This window comes from Platalea leucorodia (assembly GCF_965183815.1).
Source record: "Platalea leucorodia genome assembly, chromosome: 14".
Lineage (NCBI taxonomy): Eukaryota > Metazoa > Chordata > Aves > Pelecaniformes > Threskiornithidae > Platalea > Platalea leucorodia.
Genome location: NC_138836.1, coordinates 11,656,065 through 11,668,944, shown reverse-complemented (window position 1 = coordinate 11,668,944; position 12,880 = coordinate 11,656,065). Strand labels below are relative to the sequence as shown.

At 51.9% G+C, this 12,880-nt stretch overlaps 1 protein-coding gene across 3 annotated transcripts; it reads left to right on the top strand.

The window, feature by feature from the left end:
* Positions 1–2,210: 2,210 nt before the first annotated feature.
* On the top strand, positions 2,211–9,292 carry LOC309597370 (Golgi apparatus membrane protein TVP23 homolog B-like). 3 transcript variants are annotated; one of them, XM_082326676.1, is made up of 7 exons: positions 2,211–2,303; positions 3,592–3,674; positions 4,545–4,689; positions 5,176–5,265; positions 6,553–6,684; positions 6,773–6,901; positions 7,850–9,291. In XM_082326676.1, the coding sequence occupies exons 1-7, from the start codon at positions 2,292–2,294 to the stop codon at positions 7,880–7,882; spliced, it is 624 nt and encodes a 207-aa protein (XP_082182802.1). In that variant the 5' UTR covers positions 2,211–2,291; the 3' UTR covers positions 7,883–9,291. The 3 variants fall into 3 exon arrangements, with proteins under 3 accessions (XP_082182802.1, XP_082182804.1, XP_082182803.1); XM_082326678.1 differs by lacking the exon at positions 2,211–2,303 and having other exon boundaries at positions 3,590–3,674; positions 4,404–4,689; positions 7,850–9,292; XM_082326677.1 differs by lacking the exons at positions 2,211–2,303; positions 3,592–3,674 and adding an exon at positions 3,696–4,288 and having other exon boundaries at positions 4,404–4,689; positions 7,850–9,292.
* Positions 9,293–12,880: the final 3,588 nt, after the last annotated feature.

Below are 12,880 nucleotides of genomic sequence, written 5' to 3'. Positions count from 1 at the left end.
TGATAAAGCTCTCCCTCGGACTGACTCCACCGGACATCAAGTCTGGATGTTATGTGTTCCCACTTTGTGGAGCTGGTGGGGCTGATCGCCTGGAGAAGAGGGGCTGAGGGGAGACCTCATCGCTCTCTACAACCACCCGAAAGGAGGCTGGAGCCGGGGGGGGTGTCAGTCTCTTCTCCCCAGTAACAAGCGATACGATGAGAGGAAAGGGCCTCAAGCTGTGCCAGGGCAGGTTTAGGTTGGGTGTTAGGAAAAACTTCTTCACCGAAAGGGCTGCCAGGCCCTGGCCCAGGCTGCCCAGGGCAGGGGCTGAGTCCCCATCCCTGGGGGTATTTAAAAGATGGGTAGATGTGGTGCTTAGGCACATGGTTTTCTTCGCCTCGGTCTTCAACACTGATGATAGGCTCTGGGACCCCCAGAGCCCTGGGCTAGAGAACCATGACTGCAAGAATGACAAACTCCCAACCAACCCTGAACTTGTGCGGGATTTGCTGCTCCAGCTGGATCCCTATAAGTCAATGGGGCTCGATGGGATTCATACCTAAAGAGCTGGCTGATATCATAGCGAGACCTCTCTCAATGATTTTTCAATGCTCTTGGGAATCTGGGGAGGTCCCAGTTGACTGGAAGCTCGGAAACGTTGTCCCAGTCTTCAGGAAGGGCAACAGGGATGACCCTGGTAACTACAGGCCTGTCAGTCTCACCTCTGTGCCTGGCAAAATCATGGAGAAGATTATTCTGGGAGTTATTGAAAAACACCTGAAAGACAAAGCAGTCATTGGTCCCAGCCAGCACGGATTCATGAGGGGAAAGTCCTACTTGACAAACTTGATCTCCTTCTATGACAAGGTTACTCATCTAGTTGACCAGGGGAAGCCAGTCAATATAATCTTTCTGGACTTCAGTAAAGCTTTCGATAATGTCTCTCACAGTATCCTCCTGGACAAAACGTCCGGATAAACACATAATGCAATGGGTGAGCAATTGGCTGACAGGTCGGGCACAAAGGGTTACAGTAAATGGGGTTACATCGGGCTGGCAACCAGTCATTGGCGGGGTTCCGCAGGGATCCATCTTGGGGCCAGTGCTCTTTAATGTCTTCATAAATTACTTGGATGCAGGACTTGAAGGTTTGTTATCACAGTTTGCCGATGACACAAAATTGGGAGGAGCCGTTGACACTCTTGAGAGCAGAGAGGCCCTGCAGAGAGATCTGGACAAATTAGAGAGCTGGGCAATCACCAACCGTATGAAGTTTAACAAGGTCAAGTGCTGGATTTTGCACCTGGGACGTGGCGACCCTGGATGTACAGACAGACTGGGGAACAAGAGGCTGGAGAGCAGCCCCGCGGAGAGGGATCTGGGGGTTCTGGTCGATGGCAAGTTGAACATGAGCCAGCAGTGAGCCCTGGCAGCCAGGAGGGCCGTGTCCCGGGGTGCATCAAGCGCTGCATCGCCAGCCGGTCGAGGGAGGGGATGGTCCTGCTCTGTTCTGCACCGGTGTGGCCTCACCTTGAGCACTGCGTGCAGTTCTGGGCCCCACAGCACAAAAAGGATACGAAGCTACTGGAGAGCGTCCAGAGGAGAGCCATGAAGATGGTCAAGGGCTTAGAGGGGAAGCCGTACGAGGAGCGGCCGAAGTCACTTGGTCTGCTCAGCCTGGGGAAGAGGAGACTGAGGGGAGACCTCATCGCGGTCTGCAGCTTCCTCGCAGGGGGAAGAGGAGGCGCAGGCGCGGACCCCTTCTCCCTGGTGGCCAGCGACAGGACCCGAGGGAAGCGCAGGGGCTGCCTGCCGGGGCGGGTTTGGGTTGGACATCAGGAAAAGGTGCCTCACCCAGAGGGTGGTGGAGCCCGGCTCCCCGGCAGGCAGCCACGGCGCCAAGCCTGACGACACTGAAGAAGCATTTGGACGACGCCCTCAGCCACACGGCTGAATCCTGGGGTTGCCCCATGCAGGGCAGGAACGGGACTCGATGATCCTCGGGGGTCCCTTCCCGCTCAGGCCGCTCTGTGGCGCAGCGGTGCCCGTGGCAGCGCCGTGCTAACGGGCCTCTTCCGACCCCCTACGGCACCCCCCGGGGCCCCGCTGCCGGGCCGCGGCCGCGCCGGGCGGGAGCGGCCGCTGACGCCACCGTGACATCACCGCGGGGGGGCGGAGCGGCGCGGCCACGTCTCACGCTCCGTGCCCCCAGCGCGCACGCGCGGGAGGGGAGGCGCGGGGCGGTGCGTCCCGTGATTGGCCCGCGGCGGTGACGCGGCGCGGCAGGCGGAAGTGAGGGGGCTCCCGCCATGCTCCGGCAGGTGAGGCGGCCGGGCCGCGGCGGCCGCGGCCGCGCGCGGGGCGTGCGAGGCAGACGGGGGCTTTCTGCCGTCGTGGGCTGCAGCGCCCGGGGCTGCGCGCCGGGGGCCCGCAACGCGGCGGAACCCGCCCGGCATCGATCGGGACCCGGCGAGAGCTCCGGGCCGGGGCGGTTGGATGTTCCGTAGCGCTGGCCTCGGGCGTGGCGGCTGGCGGCCCCCGGGGCCCGGCTCCAGGGAAGGGGCTTCCCGGCACCGCCGGTGCTGTTGTGTCACGTCCGCGCAGGGCACGCGGCAGAGACGTGGCCTGTCCGCGGGGATAGTTCTGCTTCCGTCACCAGCGCGTGCTGCGTCGCTGTTACCATGGCCGGCTCCCGCCGCAACCGCTTCCCGGGGGGCCGCCTCCGCCCCTCGGGTGCTGTGCTCAGCGCTGGGCCCTCACCCCAAGGCGGCCACGGAGGGGCTGGAGCGTGGCCAGAGCAGGGCAGCGAGGCTGGGGCAGGGGCTGGAGCACAGGGCTGGGGAGGAGCGGCTGGGGGGGCTCAGCCTGGAGAAGAGGAGGCTGAGGGGAGCCCTCATCGCTCTCTGCAACGGCCTGAAAGGAGGCTGGAGCCGGGGGGGTCGGACTCTTTTCCCCAGGAACAAGCGATGGGACGAGAGGGAACGGCCTCAAGCTGCGCCAGGGCAGGGTTGGGTTGGGTATTGGGAAAAACTTCTTCCCCAAAAGGGCTGCCAGGCCCTGGCCCAGGCTGCCCAGGGCAGGGGTTGGGTCCCCATCCCTGGGGGGATTTAAAAGCTGTGTAGACGTGGTGCTCGAGGACATGGGTTAGTGGTGAACTTGGCAGTGCTGGGTTAACGGTTGGACTTGATGATCTTAAAGGTCTTTTCCAACCTAAACGATTCTATGATTCTAAAATGCAGGAGGGTGTGAACCTGTTGCCTGACATAGGAATAGCTTTTTTCAAGGTAGTAAGTTCTCTAAGAGGACTGAAGTATAAAGGACCCTAGGCTACACTGTGAAGTTAACTGTCTGGGTGCAGAAGGGAGCCTCGGACTCATACTGTGAGTTTATGTAGGTTTCACAAAGCACAAATCAAAGCATATAATAGAACAGAATCCAATTACTGCATTTTTTTCTTTTGTATGTGATTAAATAGTCACATTCTTCCCAAATTCATTTTGATCTTAAGGTGCCATCATAATATTCTGGGTAATCAAAACTGTCCCCGCTTGAAGCTGAAAACAGGTTCTTTTTTCCCATGTAACTCTTTGCATCTGTTCCCCGCTTTAGGACAGCAGTGATGACATTGAGGATGTTTCTCTCTTTGATGCAGACGACGATGTATCCAGGAGATCAAAAAAGTCAAAAATAAGGTCAGTGGCCATAGAGAGAGTTTCTAGATGAGCTCTAGGCAGAAGCCTGAGGAAGGAAGGACTGCCGTCTTACATCAAAATCAGGAATGGCAAATACCTTCTTTATTTGGTTAGAGGTAATGGAGAGTAACTTCTAGATAACTGAGAGTGCCACTTCCAGAAGCTCAACTGGAATTTGTAGATCTGTGCCTTCCTGCCCCTGGGTGCCCTCGCATTTCGTACGTGTTTGTCTTTCTGTGCGTAAGGGGTCCGCATTGGTACAATGGCTGTGTAACGGGAGGTTCTCACCGTGCGGTTCTGGGCTCGGCCGTTATCTCTTCCCCAGTCTTTCTTCTCGAGTATGTTTGGTGCTGCCCTGCTGCCTGCCGTGTCCTGGCGTAGTTGGTCCAGCCGCCTCCTTCTGCCCAAACTCCTGCCACAGAGCAGCGTCCGTACGCAGGTGCTGTGCTGCCCCTGGCTCTGTACTGCACGTTTCTGGCCTGGGAACGGCAGAAATCAGACAGAAGGGCAAGTCTGCTGTGTTGACAAATGTGATCTTTCCTTCAGAGAAAGAACTCCTCTGTCAGAACCTTTTTAAATTTACCCCATAAAAATTGCCTTACATGGAACACTAGGTAAAAATCCCTGTCCCCTTCCACCCCAGACTCCTTCTACACGTGGGATATTGCTGCGTGTTGAACGTGTCTCCTTATGATGAGCTTCTAGTCAGTTTATTTCCCGTATTTTCAGCAGTTGCTGCACACTGGGTTCATGTTACGATGCTGATCCTTATCCTGTGCGTTGGCGGGAGATCGCCTCGGCAATGTCATTTCTCTGAAATCACTTCAGTCTTGTCTGAAAGAGCTGTGACTGTACTGTACTTCGTTCCAGGCATCCAGTGGCATCATTTTTCCACTTATTCTTCCGAGTCAGTGCGATAGTTGTCTATCTGCTCTGTGAGCTCTTAACTAGCAGCTTTATTGCCTGCATGGTGACAATTATCCTCCTCTTGTCGTGCGACTTTTGGGCTGTGAAGGTAAGTTCCTCTTACGCTTTTTGTTATTTTTGTCTTGCAATGTAAGAATAATTGAAGAGAGTGATATTTATGTCACAAAACACAGTAACTTTGTGCCAAAATGATACCCAAGATACCTTCAAGTACTGGGATGTATTACAAAGTGTTAATGAAATAACAGTTCTTAAAGCTCTGTGTACCTGACTTCTTTTTGAAAATCAAATGGAGAACATATATTAGACTTCCTTTTAAAGCAGCACAGGCTTTGTTATCAGATCACACTTGAATCACCAGAAATACACCGCAATTTATATTATTACAATAATTTGTTATTTTGCTGAACATACCAGAAGATAGATTGTTGTGGACATGAGAGCCGTGTAATCTTGTTTTCCCAAATGTGAGGCAAATGAGCACTGTTGAAAATAGCAATCCAAACAGTTGAACTTTGGCAAATGGTTTCTTTTAGCAGAAGATATAAAGCTCATTGCTTTTCTTCTATTTCAGAATGTCACGGGGCGATTGATGGTTGGCCTTCGCTGGTGGAACCAGGTGGATGATGATGGTAGAAGTCACTGGGTATTTGAAGCCAGGAAGGTAAATTTTTTCTTTTTTTTTTTTTTTTTTTTTCCTTCTCTTTTAATTGTCTCTGTTTTATGAAACCCCTATTAATTGGCGGTTATGCTTGTGATGGTAGATTACACAACGTAGACATTTACTTCCAGCCACAGATCTGTAACCACGGGCCTGTTCCACGTAGGCTGCTGAATGAGCTTTTTGATTGTTGAATTATTGAAAAATTCTCATGATGTATTGACCTGGCTTAATGTAAGTAACCTAAAAGTTCCACATAAAATGCAGTAAAGGTTCCCATGTCACCTCAGTAACCTACAAGTTTTCTGGTGTGAACTTGGAACAGCTGACGTAGCTTTTATCTCCTATAGAAAACTCTCGGAAGTAGGAAGAAACGTATAGCGTTTGTCACGGCTGTTGCTTTGCCTTTGTGTTCGTGATCTCTAGCATCCCATCTGTCAGGCACCTCACAACACGTCACATATTTACCCTTTTGATCCCTGTCTCTTATCTCTGTGTGTGTGGAGCTAATGGCTCGCAGATCTGGAGTGAGGTAAAGGTCATTTCCTCGATCGCATGGGAGGTCTGTAGTGGTGTAGGGACTTGAACCTAAACCTTTCTCCAGCTGAGTTTGTGCACGCACTACAGGCACATGCTTTCTCAAACCGGTGCTAGTTCAGAAAAGCCCGAGCGTACTGAGGGAGGGGCGGAAAGGTAGCTGAACTGCTGGTGATGCTGCAAATTTACCCGTAAGTTGTGAACCCAGTCCAGATTTTTAAACTTTTTTAGGCAGGAGTGCTTGCTTGGGATCTTCTGCTCTGTGAAGACTTTCTAAAATCAACAGCGTTGTGTGAATCAGTTTGTGTGTAAAGAAAAAATGACCCTACTTTGATGCCTAAGAGTATCAATATTTAGTTCTGCCAGTGCTAGGATTAGTGAAATTCTACTTGTTTTTGCAGTGATTTGGAGGAAGAAAACATTACCCCTTTGGCTGTTTCTAAGCTTTGTAACTGTACCATGCAGTAAATGTCATGTTTCCCAAACTTAACCTTTTAGCCCCAAGCATTCCAAGAGGATTTGATGCTGCTGCCTCCACTGTTTCTGGTAGAAAATTCACAAAAGGGTCCCTTAAATGGAAACATGTTCTGTTGCAGAAAGATCTTTGTGATGTAGAAATTGATCGTGAAAGCATCCAGTACTGTTGTGTGGAGGTGAAAAACAGGGGGCTTGTAGATTCTGGACTGTTTTTAATGACAATGGGATCTATACAATGGAGCAGCCTGTTAATCTCCATTTCCTTTCTGCTTCTAGGTATCACCACAAGGGAGTAAAACCTCATCAGAAGCAGAGTCCCGAATTTTCTGGTTAGGTCTAATTACCTGTCCTATGATCTGGGTGATATTTGCTTTCAGTGCTCTCTTTTCTTTCAAAGTGAAATGGCTGGTGAGTTGGCTCCCTCAACCCAGTAACACATCTTGCACGTTACAAGTAAGGCGGTGTAAATTAGTGACTTTATTTTCCTGTGTCTTAGGCAGTGGTTGTGATGGGAGTGGTGCTTCAGGGAGCCAACCTTTATGGTTATATCAGGTGTAAAGTTGGCAGTAGAAAGAACTTGACAAGCATGGCGACCAACTATCTTGGAAAGCAGTTCTTGCGGCAGGTAAGATTTGGAAACCCTCCGGTTATATTTCTTTCTGACCATAAACTTCCCTCCTGCCTCAGCATGAAAGGAAAGACTGAAAAAGCTGTTATTTAGAGTTCCGCAGTGGGACCCTTCACACCTTATTTCCCTGTGAATTTGAGCCCCCTTAGTTAAGTCGCAGAGTAACTTGCTAATTATTGGCATCGAGTTCCGTTTGCAGAATCTCGTGAGCTCGTATTATTTGCTGGTGCCAGGGACATGTGCCACAGAAGTTACTGGAATATGGCTGGTATATTGGAAATAAGGAACAAAGTGAAAGTGGTCACAGAGTGAAATAGCTTTTGATAAACTCTGCTGCTTTTGGATAACGCGTTGCTAAATTACTCCTTTCATTGCCCTGCTTCCTCTTCAAGTTGTGCTAGCCACAAAACCACGCATCTGGAGGGAAGTTGCGTTGGTCCTCGTGCTTCAGTGCACAGCCGAAAGGGCCGCCGCTGCCTTTTGTATTCTCTCTCACGTCCAACCAGCTCTTCTCAACAGGTCCTTTTCTGCCCCAGCGCTGAGTCCCCGCAGCAGTAGGCACAACTGTCCCCTGTTCCACTTCTAGGCTGTCGTTTAACTTCTGCTTTTACCGGCTTCCCTGACTGGGGCTGGCTGTGCTACGCAGGCGACGCTGGGGACAGGTGGTTTGGCTGCCACAGGCTCGCAAATGTTTGCTGGAGTTATTGTCGTGAGTGTGATCAGAAGCTCAAACACTGATAAACCTTTCTTGGCAATCCGTGCTGGAGTGTCCTCTCCTGTAGCTCGATTTGCTTTTGAATGCATTTACCACTGCCGTGGTTAACCAAAGGCCCAGACCAGTCTCAGTCTCTGGCAGAAATGAGTGTCTTGCCCCAGAATCATGGCAGCGAGTCGCATAGTTCTCCTGTACTCCTTTTCTCTTTTTTTCTTTTTTGCCATCTGCAGACTGTGGCTAAAGAGGACCAAACAGCATCCTGAGTATGGTGGACGCCTCAAGCCAGACCGGATTCACAGTAGTGAACAACAGAGAATGTTGCTCTGACCGTGAGATTTGGGAGCTGCAGACGTGGGGTGTGAATTAAAAGTAGTAAATAAATTGTGCAAGACTTCAGGTTAACACTCCTAGCAACTTACATTCGATTTTCCACTAGCAGTTTGTGTTTAAGTCCTTTCTTTAGTTTGATTAATTAGAATTAATTTGCCTAAACTTTGAATTAAAAAATACCCTAGGTGGCTGTCATACAGGTTTAGAACTACTGGATGAATTAAGAGAAAATTGCTGGACGTCCTTCTTCAGAAAAACCATGCACAAGCCGAGCCTTCTGTTATCCAACATCTCCCCCAACTCCTCCAGCAGTTGGTGCCTCAAATAGTTTCAGTTGTGGATGTTGCTGCGTTTTGTTCTTGGAGGTCGTTGCTGCTTCTGTTATGAAGTTTAGATAGCGCTCGTTTGGCTCCGCATCTCGCTCATTCTGTGATTTGAACGGCGCTGAGGTGGTTGCAGCGAAGGACGTCTGAAGGAAGCGTTGCTGTTGGCTTGGTGGGAAGATTATTGCAGTCTCATGGGAACTGCAGAGAGCGACTTCTGAGCAGCTCCGGTCTTTTATTTATCTGTAGCATTCGTGGAGGTCCCAGTAACATCTTAAACCCCTGGATTTATGGGAAGTCCCTCTTCTACCGGTGGGCCTGCGTCTGTATGGAGAGCGTAGCAAGGGTAAACCCGGCTTACGAGGAAGGCTGCAGGCACAGTTTCAGAGACAGAGCGAATCTGAGAGCAGTCGTAGTCTGACTAACGCTGTTAAAGCGATGCCATCTGCCGTCGCGTCGGCGCTGCGCAGTAGCACGCGGTCGGTGCCGCGGGTCTTTTTCCCTGGCTGGGAGGGTGCAGGGTGAGGTGGTCTGCGGTCTCCTCCCCAGCCCCTCGGCACAGGGGAACGGGGCCGACGGGGGCTTACGTTTCTTGAATCCATGCAGTGTGCTGTCCTGAAGCCGTCCTCCCCCAGGAGTCTGTGGGCTGGAAAAAAAGCCGTTTGTAGGATCGTGAAATGTTGGCCGGCAGTGTTCGCTTAGATGGCAGAAAGTGGTGTGGTTTGTGTGAAAAGCTGTATGAAAGAGGTCAGTTCCTTCTTGTCATGTAATTCTGTTCACGGCAGGTTGTGCTTTCGCAGCGGTGGATATTGTAAGCTTTGGATGAGGTATTTTGAATTAAGAATGTGGTTTCTTTTTGAATAATGGGTATTGTAAATTGTGGGATTGCGTTAACATGATTCCTCTCCCTGTACTGTAGCAATACTTGGGAGCTGTACATTTGTTTAACTCTTTGGATTGATACCTTCCTTTTGTAAATATGTATTTATAAAATCTTGAAATTAAATAATGCTTTGTTTAACCAGCCCAGATAACCCACTCGTGACTGAGCTCTATTTATACGCTTTATATTTATATTCGTATTTATACACTGTGTGTTGTATTTATAAACTGTAGTTTTAGCAGGGGTTACTTGTCAAGTTACACGGTGCTGTTTAGCGAGCTCTGGCACGCTTCCTTTCACCCAGGGGTCTTGGACAGTTTTCCCTGTGCAAACACTTTCTTCGTAAGCATGCTGGAGTCGTTATCACGCAGAGCTGAAGTGATTGTCCCCCCGTAAGGCTCGGCTGGAGTGGCTGAGATGCTCAAGGGTCCCTCTGCCCAGGTCCTGGCTGGCTCCTGGCAGGTGGACGCTCCCGTAAATGCTCGTGCCACCACGTAGCGGGAACTTCCAGTCCCTGTTTACGTGGAAGGGATGATTTATTTCTAAGGAATGAGTGTAAAAAGGCAAAATGAAGTCAATCACTGAAGGAAAAGCGCTGCTGCAGCCACGTGGGGACGCGCAACTGCAGCGTCTGGCCCGTGCGGCGCGATGGAACGGAAACCTTCCGGCTCCAGTCCGAGCAGCCCCCGGTTCGCCGCCGCTGCCGTCGGAGGGACGGCGCTGACCCTGGCACAGCTCCAGCCACAAGGTAGTTGTTTTAAAATGTGTTGAAAGTTTTGGACTTAATATTTATTCTCCTGCTGCCAAAGCTCCCCCCAAACTGCTGGAAAATAGAGAGTGCTTTTCTGGAAGTTGCAGTTTATTTAATCAAGGACAGAGGCATTTATTAGTATGTGCCTTTAAATATAGCCCTCTTCGGCTTATTTTTAGCCTCTTGGCAAACATTCAATCTTTTGGCTTCTTTAATCTGGCATTTTATTGCGTTTCTCCATGGTATGGATCAGAACCAAATTTCTTATCGCTGCTCCAGTTGCGTGTGAGTCTCGTTTGATTTTTACTCGCCGTCTGCTGGGGTTTCCTGTGAAGCGGGAGGTGGGAGTTGCCGCAGAATGGGGAAATTCTCTGAATGTGTTTTTTTTTCTTTTTTTTTTTTTGGCCAGCCTCGGGAATCCACACTAAGCCAGTTTCTGGAGCATTAGCTGTGTAAGGGTGGCCCCACCTAAGACCTCCAGGCCTGGGTGGTGGCTGAACTTTCAGGGTTTGCAGAAATACTCCAAGAGCAATAATAATAAAATACTATTTGCTCTGAAATAGCGAAGTACGCCTCGGCTGTTGCAAGCACAGCTGAAAGGTGGGCTTGAAGCCATCCTCATTGTACAGGCAGAGCCATTCTGAGTCCTCGGAGCATAGCGTCTTGGGCCAGCGGGGAGCTCGCTCGCGGAGCTGGGGGCAGAACAGGCCGTGGGGGACATTTGCTGTCTGCTTTGAGTCGCGTGAGGCCTCCCCCCTCCCACGTGTCCTAGGGACGAGCTGCTCCTGTCCTAGGGACGAGCTGCTCCGTTGCTCTTGGCCGCAGCGGGGACCCGTCCCTGCTGCCGCCGCAGACCAGCCCTGGTTTGTCACCCGTGCAGCCGGCGGGGTGTCCCCGGGGAAGGCGCCCGATTTCAGCGGCAGAAGCAATGCTTTTTCTGGCCCCGCGCTTTAACACATTCCTGTGATGCATCCAGATGTTCTCAAAACACAGAAGCTGTAGAGGCAGTTTTGCCCCGTCGGTGCATCTCCCCTCTGCGCTACGCCCCGGCCCGGGGGAGAACCACAGGGAAGGATGAAGGAGGGATGCCGAGTGCCTGCGGGCGACCTGGCCCCGGCACTTGGAGCCTGTCTGTCTTTTCGTCCAGAGATTTCTTGGAGACTTGCTGGGCCCGGAGGGCTGCAGGGAAAGGTCTATTGTGGTTGCTTGGCAGAGGCGACGGTCAGCCCTGCTCATATGGGACAGGACATCCCAGCTGGTATTTCCTGAACAAAAAGCTGCGGTGACTAATGGAGAGTGACCTTTGGGGAGACCAAAGGGAGCGGGGATGTGGGTGAGGAGGGTGGATGTTGGCCAGGACCCAGCGCCGCTTCCAGGGCTCCTGGCAGGAAGGAATTTCTCGCTTCCCTCCTGCCTTTCCCTGCAAACAGCCCCAATTTGGCAGTGGGCGTCCCTTCCCACCCTGCAAACCCACGGCAAACCGAGAGCCTCCCCACCGCCCTGATAAGACAGACGAAGGGTAGAGAGAAAGGAAACACTATTTCTGTTTTACTGATAGCACCATTTTTATACCACAGAGGACATGCGAGCCCGTCGTTGCCTGCCTGCATGTGCCGAAAGCAAACCGGGCGTGTTGAACGCGATTCCAGTTCCTTTCCATCCTCTCCGGTGCCAGCGCGTGGCTCAGGGCAGCTGACGTCGGGGACGCGCTGCGCTGGCTTCTGCCGCTCAGCCACGGGCTGCAGCGCTTGGCGGCTTGAATTTCCCTCCTGTTTCTCGGGGGGCATCGCCTCTGGGTACCGCTGTGGGGACAGCCTCCTCCTCGGCTCGCAGCAGGTACGTGTGCTCCCAGCCCTGTCTTGAAGCTGCGAGAACGGCTCTCTGGGTCAGACTGAACCCATCAAACCCAAGGTTTGCCTTGAGCTAATTCCGTGTGCCTTGCAAAGACTGTATGGAAATGGCAAACACACAGCCACGCTTCCAGGAACACCTTTTGTACCTCCGCAGGTTTGCAGCTCCCTCTGTCACCTGATGGATTTTGTTGTCATTAATTTGACCGATTCCTTTCTGAGCCCACGCAGACTGCTAGTATTGGCAGTGTCCTGCAGCAGAGAGCTCCACGGGTTAACACTGGCCGGGGAAAGATGCTTCACATCTCGTTCGTGTGGAACCTGCCTCCAGCTTAATTTGGTGCCCATCTGGTGAGGGAAGGGGAGGCCAGGGGTGTTCTGTGTTCGCACCGTACGTGGCAGAGAGACGCTGGGTTTTGCATTAAACGTGGGGTTTGAAATCCCCAGCTGGACTGAAACTGCTGTTGGGATGCTCCTGGATCAGCTTGCTGAAGATCCAGGCTGTCCTCTCTCAAAAGCCACCAGCTCACGCGACAGTGCCGGGGAGCAGTTCGCATCCTCCAGGACAGGGATTACTGTTTGCCAGGCTGTGTCCCAGCAAGGTCACAGGTTTCACTGGGGTAAAGATGTCCAGGAGGACATTGTGGCCTCATGTCCAAGAGGACCTTTGTAAGGAGACGGCTGAGCAATTGGACCTCAAGAGAAGATCTGGGATGTTGGGAGATGTGGGATTCCCTAGCTCTCCAAGTATCTTTGTTTCTTTTCTTATCCTGGCAGGGCTGAGGATGACTCAAATGCTCTGCAAGGACTGGAGGGTGCTTTGATGCCCGGCAAGGAAAGTGAGCCAGCGCGAGAAGGAGCAAGCAAGCCTGGGGCTGAGACGCTATTTTTAATTCATTTACATGTTTTAGGCTAATCCCAGCTCTGTGCCTGATACTTTACTGGGGCAAGCAGCAAGAGGATATATGGTTTTCCGATGATACTCAGAACGGCTGGCAGGGGTTGTCCCCCTTTCTCCAGATGGGTAACAAGGAGCAAATGCACCAAGCCTTGCAGAGCCGCCGGGCTGGGCCGGGGCTGAGCAGGTCCCTCGCAGGGCAGGAGCCGGCCCTGGGGAGGCGGTG